This window comes from Phragmites australis, chromosome 5, assembly GCF_958298935.1.
Source record: "Phragmites australis chromosome 5, lpPhrAust1.1, whole genome shotgun sequence".
Taxonomy (NCBI): domain Eukaryota; kingdom Viridiplantae; phylum Streptophyta; class Magnoliopsida; order Poales; family Poaceae; genus Phragmites; species Phragmites australis.
In genome coordinates this window covers 46,925,852-46,939,052 of record NC_084925.1, presented here as the reverse complement: position 1 = coordinate 46,939,052, position 13,201 = coordinate 46,925,852, and the positions used below count along the sequence as shown (strand labels likewise).

At 44.6% G+C, this 13,201-nt stretch overlaps 1 protein-coding gene and 1 pseudogene across 7 annotated transcripts; one reads left to right on the top strand and one right to left on the bottom strand.

Moving 5' to 3' along the window:
• Positions 1-100: 100 nt before the first annotated feature.
• LOC133920164 (uncharacterized) lies at positions 101-2,000 on the bottom strand. 7 transcript variants are annotated; one of them, XM_062364849.1, is made up of 6 exons: positions 1,635-1,989; positions 1,256-1,551; positions 941-1,081; positions 755-811; positions 383-517; positions 101-307 (listed from the first exon to the last, which is right to left on the bottom strand). In XM_062364849.1, exons 1-6 carry the CDS (start codon positions 1,822-1,824, stop codon positions 242-244), a joined length of 885 nt encoding a protein of 294 aa, XP_062220833.1. In that variant the 5' UTR covers positions 1,825-1,989; the 3' UTR covers positions 101-241. The 7 variants fall into 7 exon arrangements, with proteins under 7 accessions (XP_062220833.1, XP_062220839.1, XP_062220840.1 ...); XM_062364855.1 differs by having other exon boundaries at positions 1,256-1,553; positions 1,650-1,778; XM_062364856.1 differs by lacking the exon at positions 1,635-1,989 and having other exon boundaries at positions 941-1,076; positions 1,256-1,397.
• Positions 2,001-5,635: 3,635 nt separating this feature from the next.
• LOC133920162 (glutamate synthase 1 [NADH], chloroplastic-like) lies at positions 5,636-12,845 on the top strand (annotated as a pseudogene).
• Positions 12,846-13,201: the final 356 nt, after the last annotated feature.

Below are 13,201 nucleotides of genomic sequence, written 5' to 3'. Positions count from 1 at the left end.
TTAATTTTTAAAATTTGAATTAAATTCGATCGGTTTTAACATTGCTGATGCAGTTTATCATCCTCAGCTTCCACTGTCATTTTAATTACATTCCGTGGAGTAGAGTCGAACGCCAATAAATAATCACTGATGCAGGCAAATTATTATTCGATTATGCTGCAAAGAATTTCACTCCATCCTCAAGGTAACTAACTAGCTGATGCAAGCAGAGCCAAGCAGGTTCAGGTGGATCCATCATGGATCACTTGTAAATCCATTCGTTTGAGCGCCCTCCCGTCTCGTCCAAGTCGATGAAGATGCTCACCGCCTGCATCATCAATCATGACCTAAGTAGAGATCGAAGCAAGCAAGGCAAGGCTGTTGCTCATCAGATCTATCTTACTTTGCCAATCCTTGGCCTCTCCTTGAGCTTCTCCAGCGTATTCCGGACATGCGCCACAGCTCCCCAGCACTTGAGCGTGTTGGCCACGCCGTCCAGACGCAGCAGGTACTCCTCCTCGCTCAACGGGAACGATCTCTAGGAGAATCAATCAATCAAATCATCAACGCACACGCACTGGTGCTTCACTTCACTTCACTTCAGTTCAGTGATTAACATATGTTCAGTTCAGATGAATTTGAGCATGTAGTTAGTATGTATCAACCAATAACTCCAAATTACATTACTAGTATACATGAGTTGAGATGGGGTACATGAGTTCAGCAGATGGATCGGAGGGAACTGAATTAGGGGATCAAAGTGAAAACCACTCACTTGCTCCCTGTACTTCCACATCACATTCATAGCCAACAGATTCCTTCCCATGAACTCCTGCACCACATCAGCAGAATGGCATCAAAACAACTACCTAGGTAACTTACTGAATGGAAAACTGATATGTGATCCAATTAATGATGAAGCACAAAAGGACTGCACCATCGATACAATACATGTACAAACCTTCTTTATGAGCGTGACATCGTATGATCTACCGTACTTCTTCCTGATGAGGTTTGCAAGATCCAATCCATCGAACGTTGCATCGTCAGGCCCGACTAGCCGTTCCAAATCCTCTCTGGACAACCCAGACCCAGAGCTACCCTGCCAACCAGGACATACGATTATGAAATCAAGTTATGCACAGAGGACTGGAGGAGTCCGTATCTGAAATTTCAGGCAGCAACTCAATTCCTATGTATACCCAGAGGCCAGAGCAGAGTGTACTTCGCTTGATAATATAAGGGAATGATACTACAGCCATGAATCAAAACAAACCTCTTTCTTGCTTTGCTTTTCTTGGTCATCATCGTCTTCACCACTGCTCGATTCTCCTCCGCTGCCATTGGCTGCTCTGACTGCAACGAATGGATGACGCCTCCTGCGGGGATGAACAAGTGCTACATGTCCTCCTGCTCCTCCACAAGGGGAGTCCAGCGCGTATGGACATTGAACCCTGCAGGACCTCCGTCTGTGACTGTGAGAGATCTCCTGGATCCGAAGCTTCATATTTTGGGGGTGGCTTGAGAGAACATTCATCATCACACGCAAGATGGCACCTTCACCTCTTCGATCTGCAAATCAAGCATGGTTTTATTTTAGATGATGAATCTAGAGAAGAGAGGACAACTTACGGTCCAAGGATGAGGGACCTGACTGCGATTCAAGTCCTTTTCGATGGAGGCGAGGCGAGGAGGAGCTCGAGCTCCTGACTGACAGAAGAAAAGTAGATGATGGAGGAGGAGGGAGGGAGGGACAAAGAGATCGAAGAAGGCAACAAGCACCGGAGCCTTGAGAGAGTCTCTTGTGGTTGGAAGGGGATAAAACACCAGAGCCACATCTTCCATTCAACTCGATTTTCCTCTTTGAATTCGCATTGCTCCTCTGTGTTTTCCTTTTTGAATTCACACTTACCCGTATGTACTGCTCAACAGATTTGGATTGACAAAACTGGAAATTTGTATTTTTTGTAGCTTGGACAAAACGAAACGAAACGATGTATGGAGGGAAACGTGGACGTATCAGTTTACAGCTCCTGCTGGACTCTAATACTGGATAGAGCAGTTCACGTCCTTCCCCAGTTCAGTTCCCCAATAGAAACTACAGTAACAACGACGTTGCTCATCAATGGATTCAGCTTACAGATAAAACCAAGATAGTTCCCCTTGTCAGGGCCCACTTTAAAAAAGGTAGGAAGGAAGGAAAACAAGCAAGCAACAAGGATCAGCAGAACCAGCAAGCCGTCGGTTAATCACCTCCACACACAAGCTTCAAGCTTGTCATCCATTTCAATGCAGGCGTGCAAGATTTCAATTGTACAGAGACGATACTAGGAGTGCTTTACATGAGACTACATAATAAAAATAGAGACACAAACAGACAGCAAAAAACCCAACAGCGGTGTGTCCAATGCATGTCCGCTCCACACGGCAATGGTCTTAATCAACGCCGTGGCTGTCGTAACGATGGTGCCTCGGCAAACTTCGGCTGGCCCTCCATGTACAATCCGTGGACCGGGACATTTCAGGTATGGCTCGGTTTCACGGATCCTCGTCAACGCCCTACCGGACATCAGTCCGGGCAGCAGAAGTGTCTCGTCACCAAGCCTCATGAGCTGGTTGCAGGCGGTGCGCCAGGTGCACCCGCATCGTTCGACGTAACCCCCGGCCTGCCGGCCATGCAACCTGCGTTTTTTGGCGCACCGGCTGTCCCAGGTCTGCTCTCCTACTCTAGTCTGGCGCCTCAGTGGTCGTAACAGACATGGGCGCCCGTGTCACCGGCGATGTCGTGGGATCAAAATGCGTTGGCAAACGCGTTCAACACAATGACACTACAACCTCCACTGACAACAGATTGGTACATGGATTCAAGATCCACTTCTCACATGACGTCGAACTCCGGTAATCTCCTTGTTTCCCACCAACCCATCCCTTTTTGTCCGTCTAACATCATTGTCAGCAACGGGTCTTTGCTCCCTGTCACCTCTACAGGGTCGGTGACCTTTCCCACCACCCCATGGTCCCTTGCACCTACATAATGTTCTTGTTTCCCCACATATCATTAAAAATCTGATTTCCGTTCGGTGTTTTACTACTGACAATAATATGTGTGATGACACCAACATTAAAGTAACAGCTCATCAGATTCCATCCGATTATCAGACTCACTAGATATTTCATATCCGGCTACCAACTCATCGGTACATCACCTGACTACCTAAAACCAACCATCCAAGATCACTACTAATCATGAAGAAGTCCAAGCCCGCTCTTGGCCGTGAGCACGACAGATCAATCAATTTTATACTATGTAGAGTTTGCACACTTTACTTACGAGTCGTGATTCCCGTTTTGCTTCGCACTTTCGGAGTGTAGAGTCGGGTCCTCACTACGAGGCCTTTACAAAACGCCTCCAAATCTATATGCACCACTAAGGTTTAATCGCTAACAAGGATTCCATCCACTCTAGAGACCCCCTCTTATACCATTCAATCGTCCACTGGTGCATACATAATAAGGAGGACATATAATTAATTGGTTAAGCCGTACCCATGTAAACCTCGTGGTTGCGCTGTTATACCGGGTTACAGGCTTCACAAACCTATTCTTAGAATCTACAGCAGGTACTTACACATCACCCAATACGCACACAGCAGCCATACCAACCAAACCAACCTGCCTAGATCCTTATGATCAAAGTTGCTATATAGATTATCCAATCCGTTTCATGTTGTTTATACCAATAATCAAACTAACATTTATCTCACCTGACTTGACAGCATAACTAAGTATTTTTACCCTTGACACTCAAATTACAACACAGACGACAAGGACAATAGGAAAGTACTAGTAAACCCTAAACATGATATTCATATTGACAAGCATGCATCTAGAAAAATAACAAATACACGTTCCTACAATAGGATCAATGTGATAAAAGACACTTACCTTCAACCGCGGGTTGTTCAAACTCCTTGAAAATTTAGTCCTATAGATTCACAAACTGCTCATCTCCTATTGCAATAGCGCACATTGAAAATAAACAAGTACAAACATCTAAGAATAATACATAAAACAGTAGCAAGACACTATAAAAATATTACTACGGATAGTACTCGCTGCTAAGATCACGGGAGCGCAAGAATCGTCTAAATCAGAGCTCGTATGAAAAAGTTACGAGGGTTTTAAGCTTAGGGGATTTTTCTGAAGAAGTACAAGGGCTAAATTGTAAAAAAAAAATCCAAGGACTTATTTGTAAAAATGTTAGGGATCTATATGCAAATAAATAAACTACAGGGGGCTAAAAGTAAAATTGCAAGGCTAAAAAAGGTCTTTGTGAAAACATTTGGGGTTTATATGTAAAATTACCTATTTAAAAGAATTAACAAATTAATTTTTATTTAGAAAACCTAATCAAGACATTGGACTGATGTGGCTGCTGAATCGGATCGATTTGCTGACTTGGACTGCCACGTTAGACAAAATAATGACAGCGGTTGCGTGGGTGCTGACTAGGTCTATGGTCCCGTAGACCAGCTGAGGTGGCATGGTCCACGGGTCCATGGTGGACCGAAGGGCGCCCGATGTAATATGGGCCATCTACGCGAGATCAAACGGCTGAGGGAGGGCTCACCTAGGCTAGATGACGACGGTGGCTCGGGGACAACGGAGGATCGTCGGAGAAGGGGGAAAATGGCACTGCGCAGCTCGAGCATCAACGGCGAGCGGCAGAAGGAGATCCTGGGCTACGGCGAGCTCGTTTGACGAATCGTCGGGCTTCGGGACAACTCGGAGGAGCGCGACAACGATGGCGCACCCCGACGGAGGTTCGGTGGCGACGAAGGCTCGATCCGGTGATGGAAAATCAGCGGTGAGCAGCGTGTGACAACGAGATGCTACCGACGAACATTGTTGCAAGCTCGGATGGAATCGGGATCGCGCGGAGAAGCTCGGCGACGGCGAGGGAGGCTCGACGAAGTCCGGCGGCATCGCGGGAGCTCTCGGGTAGGTAAAATCTGGCGAGATTTTGGGGCTTGGGTGAGGAGGAGTACAAGGGAGTGTGCCCAGGGTTCTGATTGCGCTATATAGCTGCAGGCGGGGCAGCGGGTGCGAGATTCGTGGCGCGGGTGAGAAGCGGCGATTTTGGACGGGTTGTTGCGGCGTGGCGCTAAGCGCACAGACGGTGGCGGGAGGAGATACGCGAGGAAGGGGAGGGAGCTGACGGGTGTCACAGTCACGTGCGAGTTTGTGGCCGCATCCAGAGGTGATGGCAGCTGCCAGAGACCTCGATGAGCAGCTCAGACTGTTGGGCCAGGACTGTTACTTCGAGGATGTAGAGTCCAGCGGGCAATGAAATGAACCTCGTCGGAGTAGCAAGGCATGCGTTGTTATATGGAAATGTAACTTGGATTCTTTTTTGGAAAAATTTGGACGCAAAATGCAAGTCCACAACATACTATGCAAAAAAAAAACAAATTCTATAGGACACTGTCTAGAAAGATTCTCATGAAAACTTATCCATATCATCAATCATATGATCTAATGACTGAACTGAAGAGAAGAGTAAACAAACGAATACGTGTCATCGTAAGAGAGAGAGTATTGCGTAGGATAGATTACTATATAATTTGCTTCCTATGCAAACACGTGCTATTTGTGTGGTTGGAGTGCTTTGAGAATCGCAAATGTCGTCTCCCGCTGCCCGAAAATATCTTCGGCATCGATTGGTTGCTGAGGGCAGAGCTGTCTGCGTTCGTAAAAGAGTCATCGTCATGCTCGCGCCCGCCCCCCACAGATCGGTCGCCCGTGCTGTGCTGCGCTGCCTCGCCCAAGGAGCTCTATCCATAACGCTGAAAGCTCTCCCACGCGATTCATTTCGAGGTCGACAAATTCTTGGGTGGCCATGGCTTCATGAACATCACAAGGTCAGCTTTTCTGAATCTTGCTTGATTCCGTTTCCATTTTGGTTTTATACGAGAACTACTTGGGGTGGTGTGGTTACACTCTGATTTGGTTCGAAAGCTGGAAATGCGGAGCGTCTTGTGTGTGGAAATGGTCGGAGCATTCGTAGCGTTCTAGCGCATGCGCTTGCGCTTGCTCTTGCTCTGCGACTAAATAATGGGAGGGAGGGAGGCCCATACCTGATGCCTGCGTGCTGCTGTTGCGATAACGTGGGACCGTGCTACTCGGGTCGGGATGGAGTAGTCGATCGGCATCCCTGCCCTACCTAGCCTGTCCTTCCTTAATTATTCGCCCATCCCATCTTCAGAGATCTGCCCTCCCTTGCTTCTTTCCTTCTTCTTCTGCTGCTGTTGCCGCCATTGCTCCATTCCATTCCACTCCTGCACTCCTGGTGAGCTGTCTTGCACTCCGCATTCCATTTCTCTTGCTCCCTTGCCTCGATCACTACTTCGGCCTATTTCGTTCTTTCACTGTGTCCTTCAACTAGCTAGCTAGCTAGCTACTTCCTCAGGTCCTTTTCTGTCCTATATATAATCACAATCACAATCACAATCACAATGCTTTATTGATTTATATCCCCTTTTTTCGTGTGCTCTTTCTTGCTCGGTTTGTCATGCAATGCTTAGCTTCTCTATGGCTCACTCTTCCATACTCATCAGTCTTGCTGTGCTTCCTTCGCTGCATTCATGCTTGCCTTATTTCGTACTGTCTGTAGCCTTCTTGATGTGCCCCTTGTTTTTTCCTCATATATGTAGCAGTGGCGGACCCAGGATTTAGCGATTGGGTATTCAGTATTAAAAAAAATGTTCAATCCAAAATACGAGAAGTCCATAGTAGCGTAAATTTTAAAGTATAAATTGTTCATAGTAGAGAAGTTTCAACTAATTAAAAGAAATTACAAAGCATTTAAACAAAATTACAATTTAACTTTGTGTTCCTTTATGACTTGGAAGCGTTTAATGATGTCACTATCCTTAACTTGCACAAAAAATTTACGCTCAACTGCTGATTGCCGAACTGGGCAGTCACAACATAAAGATCATAAATACCTGATATTTGTTGCTATGTGGGCTCTTTTCAGTTAGGGAAAAATGCAAACCCCCCTAAAGTCACTTGGATTTTAACTTTCCCCTCCAAAAATTATTTTGTTGCAAAAAAAAACCCCCAAAAGTTTGATTTTGTTGCAAAAACACGTCCAAAAATTTAAAAAATTTAAAAAAATCACAAAAAATTCTAAAAAAAAACTAGAGACAATTATAAGACCTTTTGTGAAATTTGTTTTCAAAAATAATATACTTTACATCATATTACATGGAGAGTAAGTTTGAAAAAAAAGAAAACGTGCAACTTATTTATTAATTCGAGTTAAATGCATAGTTAATTATTTACTAATCCAAAAATTATGAAACAAAATTTTTTAGTCTTCTTACATGATCCTCTATCGTGTAAAAATACATGAAATCTTAAAATAGTTATTGTAACGTGCAGGATTGAGTAAATATGTTGCAGATAGATTAATTCATAACTAATCCATAACACCCCCAAAATTAGTGAAATCACTTTTATTAGTTTACTAAAAAAATTAGTTTACAATTTGCTGAGTGGTCTGATGAATTGAAGCAGCAAAGATATATATACGTAGTATATGTGCTATATAATTAATTTTTTTGCAAAAAAGTTGGGTATTCAATTGAATACCCATGCATCATGGTGGGTCCGCCCATGATATGTAGGAAGAAAAGCTACAATTTGTTCTAATCTTTTTTACTGAGACTTCACCTAAAAAGCATGTGTACACCAGGGATTCACATATACTTCATTTTATATATGTTTGTACTAGGTAACCAACTCCTTAAGTAAGTTCTATAAGGGTTCATTTGGTTGCCTGTATGATCCTATCGTGGCTAATGAGTGAACTGGTCTTATTTGAGTGCATGCAATCTATTTTGTTTAGTTGTTTATATCTGTTCAGCCTGATTCAAAAAATACATTGTTTCGTTGACCGTATGAGTACATATCGAATGAGATAAAATTTTAAAAAATAGGTGTTACTGTGCCATTTATTTTGCATAAGTATATTCTAATTGGTCTTAGTTTACATCATTAAGCCTTAATTAACTTTAAAACATATTAATATTACTTAATATTCACTAATCACATACTAAAATCATTATTAGTTAGATGTTAGCTTGCATCCAACGAAGCCAGACCCGTGGGAAATGAAAATAATTCTCTTTTCCCGCAAGCTAGGCTGGGCAGGAACTTTTGCATCCAACGAGACAAGCCCAGGTCCCCATCCAGGCAACCAAGCATCCATAACTTATACCCCACAGGGCCACAGGCCTAGCTACGCCTCGTACAGACAACCAAACGCCCCAGGGTTAAATTGTTAGACTTTCACTTTATAACAAACACTTGATTAGTTGTTTACCACAGTTTTGTTTCAAAAGTTTGTCATGTCGTAGCTTTTGTGCCAGACAAATTGTTCGTCGCAATTGTGGCAAGAAGTTGAGTCTGTGACATCTCTAGCCCTTGTGACATCTCTAGCTCCACTAAAGGAAAAGTTTGCCATACTAGATATCTGGCAATAAACCAAACACTAGCCACAAAACTAGTCAGCTCTGACTACCTAATGTGTGGCAACGTGTGATCTCAAACCAAACATGTCCTAAATTCATAAGTTTGGTTGATGCTGAGTGGCATCGTCTAGTGTATGGATCTAAGAAGTGGAGATCCATGTTGTCGGAGGGTAAACTCCTCAAGCGGGGATCCGGATGAATCCTCTTTGAGATTCGGCCAAGGGATGATTCTGAACCCGCTTCGTAGGTGGGATAAATGGGAATAAATGAGATGCAAGTGGAGTGGAATGATCGGATGCGGGAAAGAGTAAATACTCAGGGGATTTTTAGACAGGTTCAGGCCGCACTGAGCGTAACACCCTACTCCTGTGTGTATGCTATAAATGCTCTGAGAATGACTCTCGAAGGATCTGTTGTGTTACAAGAATATTTGTCTAAGTCTAGAGCTTCGTGCTCCTTGTTCTTCGGAGGATCCAAGCCTCTATCTTCTGTGTCTTATGCTCTTCGAGACTTGTCCGGTGTGTTCCGTATTTTGGTCTCTGTTCTGGTCGTCCCTCTTCTCTGGGGAACTCGCCCTGCTTATATACCCGCCGGGGCGGTAGCGTGCCCAGAAAGGATGGCGCGAGTTCCAATGTGACATAAATGAAAAGCAACCATCATGGGCTGTTGTGCGATGTGACGGGAGGGTTGAAACCCCCCCCCATCCGGTCTTATTCGTCATCATTCGGCTTTTCGGCGAGTGCCCCGAGGAGGGCCCACCGGGGAGCCACCGAGCAGCCCCGTGTGCCCACCCGGTCAGAGCAGGCCTGACACAGCAGGGCGGCAAGCGATGTGCCTCGAGCTCCGTGACGTTATCCCGAGACGTGCCGGATGACGCGCGATGGGACCCGTGCATTAAATATCCCCATGCCTTCATGCTAGGCCGTAGCAGGGACTGACAGCAGGCGTGGGGGGAGTGGTTGGAAGTGACAGGCCACGCACCCTCTTAAATGCAGCATCAGGCCTCTCATCAGTTGACACCTCACCGCTGAGCCTCTGTGGGGACCACCGGCGAAGGACTTCTCAGGCCCTCGGGGAACTGTGAGTGCTCAGGGGCTAATGTTCGCAGCCTCGAGCACTCTCTCCCGGACATGCCCTCTCTTGGTCCTCGGGGAACCGAGTGCTCGGGGGCCACTGTTCACGGCCCCGTGCACTCTCTCCTGGAACTGACTGTTTGGGTCATCGGGGAACCGAGTGCTCGGGGGGCCACTGTTCACGGCCTCGAGCACTCTCTCCCGGAACTGACTTTCATTGGGTCATCGGGGGACTCGGGTGCTCGGGGGTCACTGTTCGCAGCCCCGAGCACTCTCTCCCGAAACTTGGCTTTTCTTGTTATCGGGGAACTTGAGTGCTCAGTGTCAGAGGGTGAACTCCTCAAGCGGGGATCCGGAGGGACCTCTTTTAAGATTCGGCCAGGGGATGATTCTGAATCCGTTTTGCGGGTGAAATAAATGGGCGTAAATGAGATACAGGCGAAATGGAAGGATCGGATGCAGGGAGTAGTAAATGCTTAGAGGATTTTTAGACAGGTCAGGCCGCACTAAGCGTAACACCCTACTCCTGTGTGTATGCTATAAATACTCTGAGAATGTCTCTCTGGGTGTTTGTTGAGTTACAAGAATATTTATCTAGTCTAGAGCTTCGTGCTCCTTGTTCTTCGGTTGATCTATGCTTCTGGCTTCGTTGTTGTCCAACTTGTCTTTCTTCAGGGTGCCCGCCCGGCTTAAATACCCGCCGGGGTGGTAGCGTGCCCAAAAAGGATGGCGCGAGTTCCAAGGCGCCATAAATGGAAAGCAACCATCATGGGCTGTTGCGCGAGGTGACGGGGAGGGTTGAAAACGCGCCCCGTCCGATCTTGTTCGTCATCATGCCGTTCTTCAACGGGCGCCGTGGGGAGGGCCCACCGGGCAGCCACAAATGAAATAGTTTGCTAACGTAAATTTGTTGGATAAACGGTATCTAATTTTATTGGGGTTGGATTTTATGATTTGTTTTTTAATCTTCTATGTTGTTTCGTTTAGTTGTTGATCTATGGTTATAGTTAGTCAATCAATTAATTTGACGGTCGGATATTTTATTTTTTTATGGGAATTTCTATGATTTTTTAGATTAACGTGAATACACCAAAAGGAGTCTTCAATTAATAAATATAAGATAAGATGGTGAGATCATTTCCACGAATCGCTTACTCTAACTCACATTTTTATTTTTATTTTTTGTTCAAAGGGTACAGCTTTGCATTTTTCTGCTTTAATTGTTATAACTTAAATCATCATACTTCAGTTTGTAATAGGGTAATGCTAGCTCTTACCAGAACTGATGTTTGTAATAGGGTAATCTGACCAGGAGTGGTTGGTATTCGATTCGACTACCCCTGCGAGGCATCCCGCCGGAGCGCGGCCGTCTCATGCTCTGGTTAGTCTCCCTCCTCCCCTTCGAATCATGCGTCATCGAGAGCTAATCGTCTGGACTTCCCTTGCTATAAACATCGCCATCAAGATCACAGCTGCGGCAGAATGCGCCTCTTGATCCTTTTCACGGCGTTCATCGACCTGAGCCATCTCGCGTTTTACATTGTACTACTTGGCCTCTTTTGTCTGATAAGAATTTGGCCGCTGATGCGCTATTTGTTTTGCAATGCATCACATGATTCGCAGGATAATAGCTTGGGCATGTAGGAGTTTACGGAGGCAAACATTAAGAATCGGATTTTATGATTCTCAGCTGGTCTTTAAGTTCTTTGGATTTATGGCAGGAAGCTTGGCCTAACAAAGGAAGAAATGTCAAAAAATCTACCAATTGTGGATGCCACCTCTTCAGATTCAGGTAGGAGCCCAATGTCTGTCTCAGTGTTAATGTTATTTTTGGAATCTTATTGATTGGAAAAAAACATGTGAATTGTAGGTGCATTTGATAATGTTCTTGAGCTTCTTGTCCGAGGTGGGCGAAGCCTGCCAGAAGCTGTGATGACGATGATCCCTGAGGCATGGCCGAACGATGCAAACATGGAACCTGGGAAGAAAGCTCTCTACGAGTTCCTGTCAGCACTTATGGAGCCTTGGGATGGACCTGCTCTAATATCTTGTAAATATACTTAGCCCACTTTCCTTGTTTGATCATACTTCTGATGGATTTACTTCATCTAACTTGGCTGTCACCTGCAGTTACCGATGGCCGTTACCTTGGAGCTCCCTGGACCGCAATGGCTTGAGGCCCGGTCGATTTTATGTGACCCACAGTGGACGTGTGATCATGGGTAGTGAAGTTGGTGTTGTCGATGTTCCTCCTGAAGATGTGCTCAGAAAGGGTAGGCTAAATCCTGGAATGATGCTATTGGTTGATTTTGAAAACCACACTGTAGTGGACGATGAAGCTCTGAAGGCACAATACTCTAAAGCTCACCTATATGGGAAATGGTTCAAGAGACAAAAGATAAACCTCAAAGACATTGTAGAGTCTGTGCCAGAAACTTGCTCCAAGCATTTCGAGCTCACTTCCAGTAAGTCCTTCACCATGCTTTAACGTCGTACATCTAATTGGGCTATAACTTTGATTTAGTTACTGATGACAACTTGGGCCAAACATAAGTAACGTAGCCATTATGATTTCTTTTACAATTTGATGCAGCAAAAGAATGAGAACAAGGAACGTGTAGGTATCAACGGAATTTTGACCCCCCCCCCCCCTGAAGGCCTTTGTGTAAGGGTTTAGCTCTATTTGGTTGCTGTTTTCATTTGTGCTGGATATATAATTATTGAACTGAACAACTCCAGGTACACGGTAGAAGCCCTAGACATGTTGCTGATGCCAATGGCTTAGGATGGAATGGAACCTCTTGGCAAAAATGCTTGCACGAGATGCTCTCCGACTTCATGAGTTGGATTTCCCTTCAAGAACCCCTTCACCTGGCAGTGCAGATGCAAAGGCCCTTCCCAACCCAGGGGACTACCACTGGAGGAAAAATGGTGAAGTCCATCTCATCGATCCACTTGCAGTGGGAAAATTAAAAGAAGCAGCTAGAGTCAACGTGATAATTGAAGAACCTATTGTTTTATCCCACACAACTCAAAAGATTTTGATGAACTGAGTCTAATTTGTAGCACACAACTAGATCGACGTTGGATTTAGGTTCATGTTCTTTAATGCATGACGTTATTGGTCTATAGCATCTGTTTTGCATTTCACAACATCATATTTGATCTCAGTGGTATTGTAAGTTATAGAAAAAAATTTATATTCATGTGGGTTAACAATTAGGAATCATTGCAATACAAGGACATTTTACTATCATATTTATGGCGAAAAAATTGACAATATCGCTACGATATATGTTATTTTTGACTAAGGTATATTTGCATATCATATTTTTTTTTAGTGATATATGCTATCGTAATAGTAGGATATTCGTTTAAAATATTTAGATACTGTTGTAATGCATGAAGATTGTACTAGCTAATAATAATTTAGATCGAGGCTTGGCACAGTGATTTCACTACATATATTGATATTCTAGCTTTCTGGTGGTTAATCGATCGCAATTGGCTGTCATTGGCTGTCATATATACTCTCGCTGCCTAGCTTTTCCAATATACTAATTTTTTAGAACGAGAACGACGATTAGAGCGAGGTGAATATATGTTTCAATA

What these genes read in the sequence shown, in the direction of transcription:
- LOC133920164 (XM_062364849.1), bottom strand. Translation starts at nt 1,824, where the DNA reads ATGGAAGATGTGGCTCTGGTGTTTTATCCCCTTCCAACCACAAGAGAC. An exon ending in CGAAAAGGACTTGAATCGCA is followed by an intron (nt 1,552 to 1,634) that starts GTCAGGTCCCTC and finishes CTTGATTTGCAG; the next exon opens with ATCGAAGAGGTGAAGGTGCC. An exon ending in ATGTCACGCTCATAAAGAAG is followed by an intron (nt 812 to 940) that starts GTTTGTACATGT and finishes GATGTGGTGCAG; the next exon opens with GAGTTCATGGGAAGGAATCT.